General features: G+C 40.6%; 1 protein-coding gene and 1 pseudogene across 2 annotated transcripts in view; one reads left to right on the forward strand and one right to left on the reverse strand.

Moving 5' to 3' along the window:
* The window catches only part of RABEP1 (rabaptin, RAB GTPase binding effector protein 1), a 90,511-nt gene that overhangs the window by 3,290 nt on the left and 67,253 nt on the right, over positions 1–19,968 (reverse strand). For both annotated transcript variants that reach the window (XM_066262844.1, XM_066262843.1), the window contains exons 12-17: positions 17,226–17,324; positions 8,238–8,378; positions 5,169–5,358; positions 4,457–4,512; positions 2,208–2,306; positions 68–184 (exon numbers count right to left, since the gene is read on the reverse strand). In XM_066262844.1, coding sequence (XP_066118941.1) covers positions 68–184; positions 2,208–2,306; positions 4,457–4,512; positions 5,169–5,358; positions 8,238–8,378; positions 17,226–17,324 — 702 coding nt within the window. The remainder of the gene's footprint in view (positions 1–67; positions 185–2,207; positions 2,307–4,456; positions 4,513–5,168; positions 5,359–8,237; positions 8,379–17,225; positions 17,325–19,968) is intronic.
* LOC136327734 (U2 spliceosomal RNA) lies at positions 15,534–15,622 on the forward strand (annotated as a pseudogene).

Below are 19,968 nucleotides of genomic sequence, written 5' to 3' on the forward strand. Positions count from 1 at the left end.
AGTTCTTCTGGGTACCAAGACCACCTACAGTGGCTCGGTATTCTAAGGGTCCCCCCAAATGCCTCACCTGAAGAGTCTGAGAAAGCTTTACAAAATCTCTCTGTACTTGTTCACTGACATCTAGTTCTGTCTGCAATCTCTGAGCTTTGTTCTTCTCTTCAAACATTAGTTGTTCGATGGTAACCTAAAAAATACAAGGTTTGAATGAGGACTAATGCCAAACAGCCATAGGTCAGAATCACTTAAGAAATTTAGGAACGTGTAGTCTACTATAAAGAAAGGCAGGACTGGCCCTGGCCGGTTGGCTCAGCAGTAGAGCATCGGCCTGGCGTGCGGGGGACCCGGGTTCGATTCCCGGCCAGGGCACATAGGAGAAGCGCCCATTTGCTTCTCCACCCCCCCCTCCTTCCTCTGTCTCTCTCTCTTTCCCTCCCGCAGCCAAGGCTCCATTGGAGCAAAGATGGCCCGGGCGCTGGGGATGGCTCCTTGGCCTCTGCCCCAGGTGCTGGAGTGGCTCTGGTCGCAGTAGAGCGACGCCCCGGAGGGGCAGAGCATCGCCCCCTGGTGGGCAGAACATCGCCCCTGGTGGGCGTGCCGGGTGGATCCCGGTCGGGCGCATGCGGGAATCTGTCTGACTGTCTCTCCCAGTTTCCAGCTTCAGAAAAATACTAAAAAAAAAAAAAAAGGCAGGATCAAGTTCCCTAAGCTACATGCTCTTGGTTCCTAAAAGGAAATGGGTATGAAAGCCAGAATAAAAAATAAAGTGCTATGCACACATAAACACAAACATCCCTGACCTTCAACAGCCTGGTGACAGTGATTAATCATGAAAGCTGCAGCCCTGGCCGGTTGGCTCAGTGGTAGAGCGTCGGCCTGGCGTGCAGAAGTCCCAGGTTCGATTCCCGGCCAGGGCACACAGGAGAGGCGCCCATCTGCCTCTCCACCCCTCCCCCTCTCCTTCCTCTCTGTCTCTCTCTTCCCCTCCTGCAGCCATGGTCCATTGGAGCAGAGATGGCCCAGGCTCTGGGGATGGCTCCTTGGCCTCTGCCCCAGGCGCTAGAGTGGCTCTGGTTGCGACAGAGCAACGCCCCGGAGGGGCAGAGCGTCGCCCCCTGGTGGGCGTGCCCGGTGGATGCCGGTCGGGCGCATGCGGGAGTCTGTCTGTCTCTCCCCGTTTCCAGCTTCAGAAAAATACAAAAAAAAAAAAAAGAAAGCTGCTAAGATAAGCACCTACTACAGCAATAGGGATAGAAACGGGATTTTCTCTGACAACTACAACAGTCAAGCATATGAAAATTCTCAGTGAATCACATCAGGCAGTCCCAACTATCTCCACTTGGGCAGAACTGTGTGGCAGCATATCTATAAACAAAGGACTATCAAACACATGTACAGTTTTCACACTTAACAGTCTGACCACACACATTTTCTAGGAAACCTCCCCTGCAATTAGCCTCATGCACTTTTTTTTTCCTTAAGTGAGATGTTAGGGAGGCAGAGAAACAGACTCCCGCATGTGGCCCAGCCCGGCAAGCCTGCTATGGGGCAATGCTCTGCCCATCTGGGGCCTATGCTCCACTGCTCAGCAATCAAGGTATTTTAGCATCTGAAGCAAGGCCATGGAGCCATCCTCAATGCCCATGGCCAACTTGCTCCAATCAAGCCATGGCTATAGGAGGGGAAGATAGAGGTAGAGAAAGGAAAGGGGGAGGGGTGGAGAAGCAGATGGTCATTTCTGTGTGCCCTGGCAAGGTATTGAACCCAAGACATCTACACGCTGGGTCGACAGTCTACCACTGAGTCAATTGGCCAGGGCCTAGCCTCATGTACTTTTATTCTAACTGGAATAATCAAAATTTAGGCAGCTAACATGGTTCATATTTGATAAGTCAAATGGAATGACACTTTTAAAGCAGTGCTTTTAGTGTGGGGGGTACCAAGTTGAGTTCACGGCCCTTTTAGTCCAATGGCCAGTAGGCCTGGGAGACAGGCCTCTAGAGCTGGCAGTGTGCAGATCTAACCCAACTCTAATGAAATCAAGTCACTTCATTTTCTTCCTGCAAGCAGAAAGTCTTGACAACTTTCAAAAGGTGGCACTATTCAAAGCAGCAATATATATATTTTTTAAACAGGCAAGATGTGATTCTACATTCTCAGCACGGTATTTTTATTACATATCATTATTAAATTACCAAGAAAAATATCACCTTAGCAGTAGCCTCTTTTTTTAACTGTTCTTCCAAACTGATTTTCATTTCCTGAAGGCTCTCAAGCTGTTGAGACTTCTCTCTTAACGTGGACTCCAACTGTGAAAGTAAGGACAAAGCTGAAACTCACAGAGCTCCCTGTAGGTCACAGCACACTGCCTGGGAGCCTGTGGCCTGGACAGCAGTGCCCAAGTTCTCAGGTCCTCCTAGGCCTTGGATGTTGGCTTTTCCTATTATGCTCTTCTCACTCTTTGGTCTCTGTGAATCTTCTATTTATTTATTCTTCAAGATGTTGCTCTTTCATTAAACATTAGGCATCTACTATGATCCAAGGCCTGGGGATGGAGAAGTCAGGACAGACTGATATGTAATTAAATAATTCTGACATGTAAACATGGAGGAAGAAGCACTAGAGGAAGAACTGTGCTAGAAAGGTCAGGAAGGGCTTTCTTGAAGAGATGACTTCTGACCTTAAAAGATGAAAATTTCACAGGGAAGAAAAAGGGTGGCAAGGGGGAGAAGGTGGAAAGAGATACTCCAGAAAGAGGGACCGGGTGACATGAATAAAAAATGTATTCAGGAATGGGTAAGTTTTTGCTGAGCTCCCACAAGTGCGGGGCCTTGGAGGCCGAGGCTGCAGAGGTAGGAGTGAGGCACAGCACAGCACCCGCAGCTGGGCTAAGGAATAAGGTACTTGACCTGGAGACAAAGGGAGCCACCAGACTGAGACATAGTTTACAATTTTTAAAGACCACCTTGGTTTATAAAGAAGATGAATTGGAATAAGATAAACTTTAGAGACAAGGAAAGAAGTTTGGCTGTTACAATAAGCCAGGTGGGAACTGAGGAGTAGAAAGGATGGGACAATCAGTGGCCATTTCTGCCAGTGCAAGCTCGACAGAGCAGTGGAGGCCAAAGCCAGACTGCATGGTGGAGGAGAGGAGTGACTGGGAGGTCAGGCAATGCAAACGACTTTGAAGAACCTGTGCTATGAAGGAAGAGGAAAGATGCATACCTTGAGAGAGAAGTGTAATCCAAAGAGAAACTTCTCTTAGCAGGAAATGTACATGTAATGGAAAAATACAGTAAAAAGGCAGAATTTCAAACAAGGCCCATGACAGAGGGGAAGACTACGAGGATGTCTGGAAAAGATGTGAGGGATTTGGTCAAAGCACAAGTGCAGTGGCAGAAGACTGGTTGGAAATAGGTCATTTGCTCTGAAGAAGTGGGAGAGAAAAGGCTGGGAAAAAAGAACAAGTAATTGAAGGGCCAGGACGCTGAAGTGGACCTGTTGATGACAGGGGTATAAGGCCATCATGTCCTGAGTGAGGGGTTAGGTGATTGTGACTGACAACCACTTTGAGGAGTGGAAGAGAGACAACTAAGGACAAATGAAGAGCTAACTAAGCAGCACTTGAGGTCCAACTGACAACATAAGCATGCAGTGTTAGTCCAGTGGCACTGGCAGCCTGGGGCAGGGGCGGGGCCAGAGAATGTGCACACCAGGTTAATGCAGAGTTGGGCAGTATGGAGTGAGGGCAGCAGAAAGACAAGTCAGGGGACCTGCAGGTACTAGTGGGAGACTGGCTGAAACAAGACATATAAGATACAGCTTAGAAAGAAAGAAAGCCATAGGAAGTCGCTAAAACCAGAAGAAAAGGAAACGTTTCCCAGAACTGAACGTCTCAATGAGGTACTCAGACAGTGGGGCCCATGGGATTAAGAGCTGGAAGGATGGTTAACTAGGATCAGGGAGTATGGGGCTGGAGTGAGATGTCAGAGCTGGTGCTTGGTGCAGCCAAGAGTGTGGGAAGGAAGGGGTGGGTGGAGGTCACTGAGCTGAACACTAAGGCCAGGGAGTTGAGGGGGGGGGGGGGGCTGTTGTCTACAAGAAGAGGACTCCAAGCCAGCTAGAAAATGTCTCCTATTTCTACTGCAGTTTTAAGTATGTATCATATCATGTCACGACCATGCCTTGCTGTCTTACCACCACTGCAGAAACTCCAGGCTGCAAACACATCTGAGTCTTCCCTGTACCTCCTCTAGTCAACATGTGGCCTGACACAGCACATTCTCCGTAAATGGTCTCTATTATCATCACACCTTAATCCCACTGTATTTTCCCCAATAGACAGAAGTTCCTTGAAGGCAGGGACAAGTCATAATTATATGTTATTCCTTGGGTCTAGCCCAGTAGGATTCAATAATACTGGTTGCTAATGGAATTAAGTTGAAACTCATGAACTCACCTGTCCTTTTTCAACTCTTATTCTTTCCAATTCAGCTTTTAAGCTAGAAATGGAAGCTAGAAGGAGAAAAGAGGGAGAAGTGTTAGCATTTACTAATTATGAATTTAAATTTTTTTTTCTACTGTAAGTTCTACAACATCCCCTGTTTCTACTGTAAGTTCAAGCTCACATAACGAAAGAAGTCAAATATACACTGAACTATATAGGGGAGAAACAAACGCCCCTTTCTCAAAATTATCCCCACCAATCAGCAGCAGCAGCATCAAGCCCAAGTAAAGGCAGGGCACACAGATGACTACTAAATGATAAACTCCCTGTGCATCAAATATCCTCATCTAACTCTGGGGTGTGCAGTGGAGACATTCCCCACAGGAGTCCAGTAACCCATCAAAGTTCTGCAAGGAAACGCCACCCATCTAGTCATGTCCCCAGGGGTCTGGGTGCAAGCACTGACTTTCCTACCTTTCAGTAAGTGCCAAAGAGAGGCATTAGAGCTCCTGGAAAAACAATGAGTTTTGGATTTTTTTTTAAACCCAATTACTGGATATATCAGAACATCTGGAAAAATGGACTGAGTCCTTACTTAACTCTTTCCTATACTTTTCATTTGTATTACTTCTTAAATTTCTATACTTTTCAATGTATTATTCCTTATCATCAGAAAAAAATACTGAGTGCCCCCAATTGTAAACTACATCACTTTTATCTTCACCTATTTCTTCCTTGCAGTTTTCTATTTCTAATTGCAGAGTTTCTTCAAGGTTCTCTTTTAAACACTGTTCTGCTTGAATCTGCTCTTTCAGGAAAAGAATTTCTGCCTTCAGCTTTTCTTCCATGTGATCCGCTGCCGTGTGCACGTTAATGATGTTCTCACGGTATTTCAATACTAATTCCCGGAGCTCCTGGATTCAGGAAACAATAGGTTAAAGGGTTTGTGAAGGGTAAAAGAAAATAAACAAAGAAGATAAAGATTTTCTGCAACTAGAATTTCTAAAGTTCTTTTTAAATTTTTTTTTTTAATGTTTATTTTATTGGAAAGAGAAAAAGAGACAGAGATAAGAACATTGAGCTGTTCCAGCATGTGTCCTGACCGGGGATCAAACTAGCAACCACTGCACTTCAGCACGATGCTCTAGCCAACCGAGCTTATACGGCCAGAGCTCAGATGTTAAGTGGTTCAAAAATTAAAGACTTCCAACTCTACCCTGCTTGGAGCTTCAAGGAGCATGTATTATGCATGTAATATTAACAATCAGCATGTTGTAGAAATAAGACATTTCCACCCAAAAATGTGTACTGCAAAATACTTATTTTTCCCTCAAAACTGTTTCCTCAAGCAGAAGAATAAAAAGTTTAAGTGACTTACAATGTGGAATTCATCATGATTGCTTAGAGCTTCTACTATTGCTTAAATATGAGAAAAATTAGGGTATAAAAAAACCAAAACACAAACTCAGGCACCAAGTGTGAACTCTAAGATTCTTAGATATGACACTGACAGCTTGAGCAACAGAAGAAAAAAATAAGTAAACAGGACTTTATCAAAATTAAAAACTTTTGTGCTTCAAAGGACACCATTATGAAAGTGAAAAGACAACCCACAGAATAGGAGAAAATATCTGCAAATAGTAATTTATCTAAAAGGGACTTACATGGATAATATGTAAAGAACTTATAACTCAATAAAACATTTTTTTAACTCAGCAAAGGATTAGATTAGATATTTCTACAAGGAAGATATCAAAGGGCCAATAAACATAATAAAATGCTCAATGCCGCCTGACCAGGCGGTGGTGCAGTTGATAGAGCATCGGACTGGGATGCAGGAAGACCCAGGTCGGAGACCCCGAGGTCGCCAGCTTGAGCGAGGGCTCATCTGGTTTGAGCAAAAGCTCACCAGCTTGAGCCCAAGGTCGCTGGCTCGAGCAAGGGGTTACTCGGTCTGCTAAAGGCCCGCGGTCAAGGCGCATATGAGAAGGCAATCAATGAACAATTAAGGTGTTGCGATGCACAATGAAAAACTAATGATTGATGCTTCTCATCTCTCCGTTCCTGTCTGTCTGTCCCTGTTTATCCCTCTCTCTGACTCTCTGTCTCTGTAAAATAAATAAATAAATAAATAAATAAATAAAATGCTCAATGCCCTGGCCGGTTGGCTCAGTGATAGAACGTCAGCCTGGCATGTAAATGTCCCGGGTTCAATTTCCAGTCAGGGCACACAGGAGAAGCAACCATCTGCTTCTCTACCCCTTCCCCTCCCCCTTCTCCCATCCCACAGCCATGGCTAGAATCTTTGAAACACACTTGCCCTGGGGACTGAGGCTGGCTCCATGGAGCCTCCCCCTCAAGCACTAAAATTAGCTCGGTTATGAGCATGACTCCAGATCAACAAGAGCACTGGCCCCAGTTGGGGGTTGATGGGTGGATCCTGGTCAGGGTGCATACGGGAGTCTGTCTATCTCCTCTCACTTGGAAAAAGAAGAAGGAAAAAGAAAAGATGCTCACCATCATTATTCACGAGGGAAATGCAAATCAAAATTACAATGAAATACCACTTCATACCCACAAAAACGACTATAATCTAAAAGTGAGACAAGTATTGGTAACAATGTGGAGAAATTCTTAAACACTGAGTTCTCATATAACCCAGCAATCCCACTCCTAGGTTTATACCCAAGAGAAATGAAAACATGTCCAAAAGAAAATCTATACATTGATGTTTATAGTAACAGTATTCATAATAGTTCAAAAGTGGAAACAATTCAAATGTCCATCAATAGACAAATAAATAAAATATTTGGCCATAAAAATGAAGTGATCAGGCCCAATAGCACAGGTGGTTAGAGTGTCATCCCAACATGCCAAGGTTGTAGGTTCAGTCCCTGTCAGGACACATACAAGAATCGGTCAATGAAGGCATAGACGGGTGGAGCAGCAAATCAATGTTTCTCTCTTTCTCAAAATTAATAAATACATTTAAAAATAAATGAAGGACTGGTAAATGCAATGACATGGATGAACCTTGAAAATAATAGTATGCTACGTGACAGGAGCCAGACACAAAAGACATCACATGATTTCCTTCATGGGAAAATCCAGAACTGTGTCACTACAGACAGTAAGTAGATTAGTAGTTGCTTAAGGCTGTGGGATGAAGGAATAAAGGGTAAGGAGTTTCTTTTTGAAATGATGAAAATGTTCTAAACTGATTATGGTGATGGCTACATATCTGGGAATATACTAAAAACCACTGAATTATACACTTTAAATGGGTGAATTATAAGGTATGTCAATTATATCCTAATAAAGCATGTTTTTACATTTATATATATTATTTCTTCTTCTTTCCCAGTGAGAGGAGGGGAGAAAGAGAGACAGAATTCTTCCTGCATGCGCCCGGACCAGGATCCACCTGGCAACCCATCTGGGGCCAATGCTCTACCCATCCAGGGGTCATGCTAGCAACTGAGCTATTTTTAGCACCTGAGGCAGAGCCTCCATGGACCCATCCTCAGCGGCCAGGGCTAATGCACTCAAACCAATAGAGCCATGGCAGTGGGACAAGGAAAGAGAGAGAAAAAGAGAGAGAGAGAGGTGGAGAAGCAGTTACTTCTACATGCGCTGACTGGAAATCAAACCCGGGACATCCATACACCAGGCCAATGATCTACCACTGAGCCAATCAGCCACGGCTAAAGTATGTTTTAAAAAAAGAAGAATGTATTCACCATTTCAGAAAACCTACTTATTTACATTTTTGATAATGTGAAAAATAAGTTACCTCTGTAGTGTCTGGGAGAATGAAGTCTTCTGCTTGCTGTAATGACACATGCAAGCTATGCTTTCCCTGAAGACTGTCATTATCTTTTTGTAACCTCACCAGCTCTTCCGAAACCTGTTCCCGTGACTGCATCAGTACTGCCTAAAATAGAAACAGATACTAATCACAGCCAGAAAGGTTAATCCTATCTGCTGATAGCTGCACCAGAGAAAAACAAGGCCAAATCAAATGAGGGCTATGTATGGAGGGTACATAAAGCTCTGTTACATTTAAAATAGCAGCTCAGAGATTTTTTGACTTGCAGCCTTTATACATATTGAAGGGGACAGGCAATGAAGCAAGTTATCTGAGCTCCTTCTCTACTGCTTCCACCAAAAACCTAAAAGTAATGGATCTCTTCCCCCGTATCCCTGGACTACAGAAGGAACAGTATCGCTAGCTCAATGGCAGGGTCTTTATTTTTCATTACATATACCTATGTTCAAGCTCTGGATCACTGTGAATAGCCCAAGAACCCCAATGTTAGATGACATCAATATAATAGGACCCTTGAGTAGCTCATTCTTTTTTTTTTTAATTTAATTTTATTTTTTACAGAGATAGAGAGAGGGATAGACAGGGATAGACAGACAGGAATGGAGAGATGAGAAGCATCAATTATTAGTTTTTCGTTGTGACACCTTAGTTGTTCATTGATTGTTCTCTCATATGTGCCTTGACCGTGGGCCTTCAGCAGACCGAGTAACCCCTCGCTTGAGCCAGCAACCTTGGGTCCAAGCTGGTGAATTTTTGCTCAAAGTAGATGAGCCCATGCTCAAGCTGGCACTCAGGGTCTCGAACCTGGGTCCTTCCGCATCCCAGTCCGACGCTCTATCCACTGCGCCACTACCTGGTCAGGCGAGTAGCTCATTCTTAAAACGGGACATGTTCCTACTTCTGTTTGTTGATGTTAAAACAATTTTAGGTACTTCATATGAATTTATATCAATATAAACTTATACCAACTAATCTGAATATAGGATAAAATTCTACAAAAATATTTAATTTCTGTTGTTTTACATATACATAAATATATATTACTCATCCAATATTTATTTAGCACCTACTACTCTATGCTAGGCATTTTGATACCCATGAGGAATAAAAGACAGACTGCCCTGGAGAAGCTCATGGTTCAGTGGAGGGAAAGATAAGCAAACCAAACATTACCAACTATACTACAAGTGCTGTGACAGGATGGGTACAGCAGTGATAAAAGGAGAAAGGGGAACCTGATTAGGGGACAGGGCTCAAAAACAGTTCCCAGAGGTGGTAACTGCTGCATCCTGAAGGACAAATCGGCTGGTGGCCACATGTAGGGCCATGCATGAACTCTGGTTAATTCTACTGGCCCTTATTTCTCTTTAACCCAGAACCAGTTGTGCTTTACGCTCACTTTCAACCCATTTGCAACAAAATATTAGCATCCTCAGTACCTTTTAGATATGAAAGATGGGAAAGAAAAATATGTATATATTTGCTAGTTTTTGTAAAAAGAAAAACAGAAAGATAAAAAATAAATTTAGCCTGACCAGCAGTAGCAAGTGTCAACCTGGGACACAGAGAACTCAGGTTTGAAACTCCAAGGTCACCAGCTTGAGCAAGGGGTGGCCAGCTTGAGCATGGGACCATAGACATGACCCCATGGTCACTGGCTTGAGCCCAAGGTCGCTGGCTTAAGCAAGGGGTAATTCGCTCTGCTGAAGCCCCCCAGTCAAGGCCCATATGAGAAAGCAATCAGTAAACAACTAAGAAGCTGCAACGAAGAACTGATGCTTCTCATCTCTCTCCCTTCCTGTCTGTCCCTGTTTATTCCCCTTTCTCTCTATCAAATACATAAATAAATTTAAATGATCACATATGGGAGTGAATGGTAACAGGGTGGAAAAGACTGGGAATGGAAGTGAAACTATTAAGTTCGTATACATTTTTATAGTTTTAACCTATGAAGCGTACTGCATGTTCAAAAAAATTAATTAAAAAATCTAAAATTGTAATACAAACAGAGCTAACCTAACACAATCACAGAGAGAAAAATCAATTCAAGCAACTTTTGAACACAGTACCCAGACTGAAACCCTTATGTGGGCTATGTTCTAAGGGCAAAAATAACTACAAAAAAATGTTGAACTTAGTAGGTTTGCTGTTGGTAGAAATACTGATGAAATTATTTGTAATTATATATAAGGTCTACCGGAAAGTTCTGCCCATTTTTTGAATAAAACAAAATACAAATTTTTCTTACCGTCAATAAACTTTATTAAATAATATAACTGCGAGAAGTGACGTCACGGAAATGGCGCCGTGAGCAGCGCGTCCGACAGATCTCCCCAAAATCTCAACAAATTTATCAACTAGAAACAGAAAAATTTATCCTTGGAGCATTCCGGAGTTCCACACAAACTGAAAGCGAAAGGACTGTTATCACTTGAATCTGAGAGACGAGGGTGTGGAGGAAGCTACCGCAGGGACGTTCATTCAAGCCGCAGAGGGAGTGCGCCTGTGTGCTATCAACAAGACCACCCTCAGATGCCAATAAGAAAGAGGAAATCGAATATTATGGATACAAAAGAAAGAGAGGTAACACAAATAGATGTGGAAAAATCTATGGAGAAAAGACTTAACATATTGGAAGCCTTGGAGCTAAATGACAGAGAATTTAAAATAGAAATCTTAAAAATACTCAGAGATATACAAGAAAACACAGAGAGGCAATTTAGGGAGATCAGAAAACAATTCAATGAACACAAAGAATATATTACCAAGGAAATTGAAACTATAAAAACAAATCAAACAAATGAAAAACTCAATTCACGAGCTGAAAAACGAGGTAACAAGCTTAGCTAACAGAACAGCCCAGATTGAAGATAGGATTAGTGAAATAGAAGACAAACAACTTGAGGCACAACAGAGAGAAGAAGAAAGAGACTCAAAAATAATAAAAAACGAGAAAGCCCTACAGGAATTGTCTGACTCCATCAGAAAGAATAACATAAGAATAATAGGTATATCAGAGGGAGAAGAGAAAGAAAATGGAATGGAGAATATACTCAAACAAATAATAGACGAGAACTTCCCAAGCCTGTGGAAAGAACTAAAGCCTCAAATTCAAGAAGCAAACAGAACACCGAGTTTTCTTAACCCCAACAAACCCACTCCAAGGCACATCATAATAAAGATGACACAAACCAATGACAAAGAAAAAATTCTCAAGGCAGCCAGGGAAAAGAAGAGTACAACATATAAAGGAAGGCCTATTAGATTATCATCAGATTTCTCAGCAGAAACTCTACAAGCTAGAAGAGAGTGGACCCCAATATTTAAAGCCCTGAAAGAGAGGAACTTTCAGCCAAGAATACTATACCCATCAAAGCTATCCTTCAAGTACGAAGGAGATATAAAAACATTCACAAATACAGAAAAGATGAGAGAATTTATCAGCAGAAAGCCCCCACTCCAGGAAATACTAAAGGGGGTTTTCCAACCAGATTCAAAGAACAAAAGAAAACAACACCACAAGTAACAGCTCCACCAAGAACACAATAAAACCAAACTTAAACTGTGACAACAAAGGAAAAAAAGGGGGGAGAGGATGGAGATTAACAGTAGCAAAGGACGATGAAGTGCAGAAATACTCATAAGATAGGGTACTACAATGAATATGGTAGGTACCCTTTTCATTACTTAATGGTAACCACCCTTGAAAAAAACCACCACAAAAACACTTGACTTAAAAAAGGTAGCAACAGAGGAAAGAAGTATGGAACACAAACAAACAAAAACAAATGATAGACAAACAAAAGAGAAGAATCAAACAAGATACAAAACTAACAGAAAGCAATTTATAAAATGGCAGTAGGGAACCCACAAGTGTCAATAATTACACTAAATGTAAATGGATTAAACTTACCAATAAAAAGACACAGAGTAGCAGAATGGATTAAAAAAGAAAATCCAACTATATGCTGCCTACAAGAAACACATCTAAGCAACAAGGATAAAAACAAATTCAAAGTGAAAGGCTGGAAAACAATACTCCAAGCAAACAACACCCAAAAAAAAGCAGGTGTAGCAATATTCATATCTAATAATGCTGACTACAAGACAGAAAAAGTACTCAGAGACAAAAATGGTCATTTCATAATGATTAAGGGGAAGTTGAATCAAGAAGACATAACAATCCTTAATATATATGCACCAAACCAAGGAGCACCAAAATATATAAGACAGCTACTTATTGACCTTAAAACAAAAACTAACAAAAATACAATCATACTTGGAGACCTCAATACACCGCTGACGGCTCTAGATCGGTCATCCAAACAGAGAATCAATAAAGATATAGTGGCCTTAAACGAAATACTAGAACACCTGGATATGATAGACATCTAGAGGACACTTCATCCCAAAGCGACAGAGTATACATTTTTCTCTAGTGTACATGGAACATTCTCAAGAATTGATCATATGTTGGGCCACAAAGACAATATCAGCAAATTTAGAAAAATAATATAACTGCCATTATTATTAATGATTTCTTGCCAGCGTGAGGGCAATTTGTATATCCCATTTTTGAAAAATGTTTTATCTTTTGATGCGAAAAATTGAACCAGTGCTTGTTTGATATCTTCATTTTTGAATTTTTTGCCCTTCAAAAAATTTTGTAAGGACAAAAACAAATGACAGTCGGAGGGTGCTAAGTCCGGGGAATATGGTGGATGCGACAGACATGCTTCTGTAGCATTTCTTCCTTTGTTGAAATTTGTAAAAATTACAGTGGCATAAATGAACTTTATCAGTAGCATGGGTACACGATCGCTTCACATATAAGACTAACATGAATCAACTTTGTTTTAGTTAATTTGCTACATAAGTATGTATACATTAAGTGATAAAAATAGAGGCACACATGTGCCAAATAAACATGTGCTTACGTGTCGAAACTTGTGATAGAAATGGACAGAACTTTCCGGTAGGCCTTATATTTTGTCCCCAACTCAACCAAGTGATTAAATTTAACATTACCAATAATGGAATCACCCATCACAACATGCACTTTGATATTATAAACTTCCCGTTGAAACATTTCATCTCTTTAGTAGTATTCCTTTTTCTTTTTCTTTTCTTAGCAAGACAGAGAGAGGGACAGATAGGAACAAACAGGTAGAAAGAGAGAGAGATGAGAAGCATCAATTCTCCATTGTGGCACCTTAGCTGTTCATTGATTGCTTCCTCATTTGTGCCTTGACTGGGGGGCTACAGCAGAACAAGTGACCCCTCGCTCAGCCAGTGACCTTGGGTTCAAGCCAGCAACCAAGGGGTCATGTCTATGATCCCACACTCAAGCCAGCAACCCCGTGCTCAAGTTGGTGAGCCCATGCTCAAGCCAGTTGAGCTCTCGCTCAAGCCAGTGACCTCAGGGCTTCAAATCCAGATCCTCCGCATCCCAGTCCAATGCTCTAACTGTGCTACTGCCTGGTCAGGCTTTTTAATTTTTTTTTTATTGATTTTAGAGAAAAAGAAAAGTAGAGAAAGAGGGAAGGAGGGAGAAAAAGAGGAACATCAATCTGCTCCTGTATGTGCCCTGACCAGGGATCAAACTGGCAACCTCTGCTCTTTGGGACATTGCTCTAACCAACTGAGCTATCCGGCCAGGGCTATATAGTATTCTTGCCAAAATGTCTAAACTGAATCTAATTATGCAGAAATAATCAGACAAACGCATTCTATAAGGTCAGTGCTCTTTAAAAATGTTAATGTCATAAAAGAAAAAAAGAAAGGTTAAGTGACTGTTACAGATTAAAGGAGACTAAGGTGACATAACAAAATACAATGTGATGCTTGATTGTTCCTGAATCAAAAATTGAAATAAAAAATAATTGGAACCATCACTAAAAAATAATCAACAATTTTGGTGACGATGGTTACATTTTAAGAATATGCAGCTGATTGGCCCTGGCTGGTTGGCTCAGCGGTAGAGCGTCGGCCTAGTGTGCGGAGGACCCGGGTTCGATTCCCGGCCAGGGCACACAGGAGAAGCGCCCATTTGCTTCTCCACCCCTCCACCACGCTTTCCTCTCTGCCTCTCTCTTCCCCTCCCACAGCTAAGGCTCCATTGGAGCAAAGATGGCCCGGGCGCTGGGGATGGCTCTGTGGCCTCTGCCCCAGGCGCTAGAGTGGCTCTGGTTGCAACATGGCGACGCCCAGGATGGGCAGAGCATCGCCTCCTGGTGGGCAGAGCGTCGCCCCATGGTGGGCATGCCGGGTGGATCCCGGTCGGGCGCATGCGGGAGTCTGTCTGACTGTCTCTCCCTGTTTCCAGCTTCAGAAAAATGAAAAAAAAAAAAAAAAAGAATATGCAGCTGACAATGAACATAGGCTTGAACTACATAGGTCTGCTTATATGTGGATTTTTTCAATAAATATGAAATATATGTAAATATATCTTCTCTTCTTTATGATTTTTTAAATAACATTTTCTTCTCACTTTATTTATTTATTTATTTATTTTTTTTCTGAAGTGAGAAGCGGGGAGGCAGAGAGACAGACTCCCGCATGTGCCCAACTGAGATCCACCCAGCAAGCCCACCAGGGGATGATGCTCAGCCCATCTGGGGCATCACTCCATTGCAACCTGAGCCACTCTAGCACCTGAGGTGGAGGCCATGGAGCTATCCTCAGCGCCCAGGCCAACCTTTGCTCCAACAGAGCCTTGGCTGCAGGAGGGGGAGAGAGACAGAGAGAAAGGAAAGAGAGAAGGGTGGAGAAGCAGATGGGCGCTTCTCCTATGTGTCCTGGCTGGAAATCGAACTCAGGACCTCCACACACCAGACTGATGTTCTACTACTGAGCAAACTGGCCAGGACTCTAACTTTATTTTTATAATACATATAACATACAAAATTATATATTAATCGAATGTTTATGTTATTGGGAAGGCTTCTGGTCAACAGTAGACTATTAGAAATTCCAATTTGGGGGAGCCAAAGTTATACATAGACTTTCAGCTGTGCTGGAGTCCATGCCCCTAACCCCCAAATTGTGCAAGAAGAGTCAATAATTGTATCTTTTTATGCAGAACAACATTTTCCATTCTTAGGAAATACATACTGAAATATTTAGGAGTGTATAATGTCTACAACTTAATTCCAAATTGTTCAGAAAAAATATACAGGGTAAGGCAAATGTAGCTTTACAGTTGTTCATATGGGAAAATAAAATAATTAACAAATACTAATACAAGAATAAACTGTTTTGATCACTTCTTGGCCTTTTGGCTAAGATCAAGTGAAGAATAAACTGTTTTGCATACTTACAATTGTAAACCTATTTTTGCCCGACTTTATATATACACATATAATATACATATATATGAAAGAAAGACTCAGAAACAATTTCAAGTATGAAAAAATGTGGCAATATATTAACAACTGATAAATCTAAATAAAGATTTTATGCATGTTCATTCCTTAAACCTCTCTATAAGTTTAAAATTTTTCAAAATAAAAAAGGAGAAATATTAAGATCCCAACCACTACTACAGCTATTTTCCTCTGAGGCAGCATAAGAAACTGAGGTTCTTTCCCAGCACAAGAAACTTGAAAGGAAATTTCAAGAAAATGATAAAGTAAACAACCTTGATTTCAACAATTTTTCAATGTCTGCTGCAACACGCTCATTTTAAGTGGCATCAACTTTATAAAATGTTGGCAAAAGCAGATGAGTTTTAAAAGACAAGTAAAGCCTGACCAGACCCCTGACCTGTGGTTGCAGAGTGGATAAAGTGACAACCTGGAAAGCTGAGGTCATTGCTTTAAAACCCTGGACATGCCGGGTAAAGACATATGAGAAGCAACTACTACGAATTGATGCTTCCTGCTCCTCCTCCCCTCCCTCTCCCACTCTCTCTTTTCTAAAAAAAAATGAAATCAATAAATAAAATCTTTAAAAAGAAGACAATAAAAAAGATGAGAGGGTACAAAAGAATGTAAGGAGGCTAACACTATGAAATCTCTGTCAGCATTTAACAGTGACTCTTACGTCAATGATCATTATTTCATATTGTCTAATTAATGAAAAAACATGAAATTCTCTCTGGTCAATAATTAAGATGAGATGCTTCCCAACAGACCAGGGCTAAAATTTAAAAACCAGTTCAAAGGTAATTCAGAAAGTGACCCAACCAAAAACAAACCACTACCATAGGGCTTGAGGCTTTGTTTATTTTTGGTGGGGGGCAGGTGAGGTCATCCCTATAGGCAGCTCTGTAGGATCATCCCAGCAAAACTAACTATGCTGTAATTTACTAAGGACCATCAGATACAGGGTCCCAACTTTGAGGAAAAAGGAAGTATAAGGCAAATGGAGTAAGACCACTGAGGAAGTACAAACCTGGAGAACTAAAATATTTTGCAAAGGTTCCAGCCAGCTCTTCTTTAAGAAACTCTCATGGCCCTATTCATCTCTAAATTAATGCCTTCTTGACATTCCCCAGCACCACAGCATTATGGTAAATGTTTTATTATAACTTATGTACAATTATTGAGCTTATTTGAAGTAAATTAGCTGTCCAGGAAATATATGACTGCTTATAAGACACACTTGCTAGGGCTTTGAGAGATTTCAATTTTTAGTTTGTATTTGAAACTGAAATTTAAATGGTGGTCCATAGTTTATTCTGCTTAGTTTCTCAAATCAGAAAGATAAGTAAGTGAAAGATTACAATACTGGGGGAGTTAGGAGATAGGCTTAAAATAGAAATAGTGTTTTTACATATGTCTTGACATAATGTCTACATAATCTTGTCTATTACTAATGCTCTATAGGCCTTAGAGAACATAATTATTACCACTTTGGCCTGGGACATAAAGTCATATCAAAGACAATTTCAAGATAGAACATAAAGAATTATATTCAATATAGTTAACGTTTATTTAAATGTTAACTTACCATCTGTTCCTGAACATCCCTCTTTGCTTGGGAAAACCCCTGCTGTAACTCTTCAAGTAAGATCTCAGATGCTTGGGCTCTCAGGACAAGAGCAGAGATCTTTAAAAAAAATGCATACACAGAAAATAACACAGTTAGAAACCTAATTATTCTGAAACTAACCCTTCCAGCTCTGCTAATTTAACATATAGAATTATGATGTCTTAGGCACTGTAACCCACTCATGACTCATTCAACAGATTTGTGTGCATTTGCATATACAAAATTTCTGCCTTTCAGATAATACAAAGCAGCACCACAGTCCCCAGGATTACATGCTTCCATACGTGAGCAAACAGCATTATATAAATCTCTAGACACAGATATAAATCCATGCGACCTAGTTATGAATATCAATCTTAAAGGAACTAAAAAATTAATAAAAATTGCAACTGTCCACACACACAAAAATCACAGTTTAAAGGATAAATGAGTCTTTTCTGAACAGCTGAAATCTTCTAAATCTTCTAAGATGGTTAAACACAATAAACACATTATTAGCATCACTGAATTCTAAACTCCCTTGAATTCTGAATTAGTTTTAATGTTCCTGAGGAAGGGTTTAAGTGAAAGTTGATGACTCATACATAAGAATTATAAAATAAATCAAAATAAACTTGTTTAGACATTTAAAAAATTGTCAGAATTCTGCTTCCAGTAGTAGTGATTTGTATAACGTGAACCAACCTTTCCATTGAGAATTAGGAAAATGAGACCAAAATATTAAAGATATCTACTTGAGGGAATTGAAGAACAAGGCAAAAAGAATCAGAGCCCAGGACCAGAATAAGGACACTGGAGTGTTGAGTGCAACATATGGTACAGCTCTTCTCTAGAAGAATGTGCCTATTTCAAAAGAAACAGATATGAAACTGAGACACTGGGCAGAATATTTGAGAGCCCCAAGCTACAGTGGCAAAAGTTAAGAGTCCAGACCCTGGCCAGATGCCTCAGTGGATAAAGCATCAGCCTGGGATACTGAGAACCCAGAATCAAAACCCTGAGGTCACAGCTTGAGTATGGGACTGCCTGCTTAAGTGTGGGATCACAGACATGACTCCATGGTCACTGGCTTGAGTGTGGGCTCATCCAGCTTGAGTGTGGGATCCCAGTTTCCAGTAAAATACTCATAATTCCCAAGATAGAATCTAAAAGTACCTGACATGCAGAGTCATGAAAATGAAAAATTCTCAAAAGGAAAGAAAATCAACAAATGCCAACTCCATGACAACCTTGGTTGAAATTATCAAAAACTTTAAAGTAGCTATTGTAAAGGTAAATATTTCTGAAATGAATAAAAACATAGCTCTCAGCAGAAAAATTAAAACTATACAAAAGAACCAAATGAAGATTTTAGTATAAATTACAGCATACAATTTGGCACAAAAATAGACAAATAGACCAATCTAACAGAACAGAGCCCCCAAACTGACAACACATTTATATTTATTTGACAGATAACAGATGGCTTTGCAGAACAGAGGGGAAAAGATGATGGTTTCACTAAATTATATAGGAACTGGATATGCATATGAAAAATAGAAATTTACCCTTATTTACAGCAAATGCATAAAAGTCCTTTCTATATAGATTTTAAATATAAATGTTGAGTGGCTATAACAATAAAGCTTCTACAAAATATACAAAAATATCTTCACAACCCCAAGGTAAGAAAATATTCTTTTAAAAAACTAGGTCAACAATGCCTGACCAGTGGCAGCACAGTGGACAGAGCATTGACCCAGAACACTGAGGTCCCCGGTTCGAAACCCTGAGACTGCTGGCTTGAGCACGGGGTCGTGGGTTTGAGCGTGGGGTCGTGGGCTTGAACACAGGATCATCCACATGAATCCCAAGGTTGCTGGCTTGAAGCTTGAGTGTGGGGTCATCAACATGATGACACTGTCGTTGGCTTAAGCCCAAAGGTCACTGACTTGAACAAGAGATAACTGGCTCAGCTTGAGCTCCCCTCACCACCCATCAAGGCACATAAAAGAAGTAATCAATGAACAACTAAAGTGAGGCAACTATGAATTGATGTTTCTCACTTTGTTCTCTCTCTCCAAAAAAAACACAACAAATCAATAAAAAATGTTTTAAAAGAAACTGGGTCAACAATCACAAATCATAAAGATCAATAAATTTAACTACAGTAGACTTAAAATTTTCTATTCATCAAAAGCCACCTTTAAAGAAATCAAGATACTGGATAGAAGACAGTTACAAGACAAGTCACTAAAAGGCACAAATAATATTATAAAGAATAAATCAGAAAAACAAAAAAATTTTTTAAAGCAATAGAAAAAAATGAGTGTTAACACTTGAGAAGAAACCTCACACACACAAAAACTGATATCCCAATAGCCATTAACATGAAAAACGCTAAATAACCTCCAGAAGGTCATCAAAGAAATGCAAACTAAGCCACAGTGAAATACCATTGCACACCCACCAAAATGGCTATAATTAAAATAACAAAATGAAGTTTGTTAAGACTGTGGACCCATAAGAATTCTTCTCATACACTGCTGGGTGGGAGTATAAATTCATACAACCACATTGGAAAACTCTTTGGCATCAGTATCTACCAATGTTGACAAACATTTTGAACATTTTGACCCAGGCATTTTACTGCTAAGCATATTACCCTCAGAAACATGTGCAAGTATACAGAACTTTCGAAGTAGAATTATTCATCATATTC

Source organism: Saccopteryx bilineata, chromosome 2 (genome assembly GCF_036850765.1).
Source record: "Saccopteryx bilineata isolate mSacBil1 chromosome 2, mSacBil1_pri_phased_curated, whole genome shotgun sequence".
NCBI lineage: Eukaryota > Metazoa > Chordata > Mammalia > Chiroptera > Emballonuridae > Saccopteryx > Saccopteryx bilineata.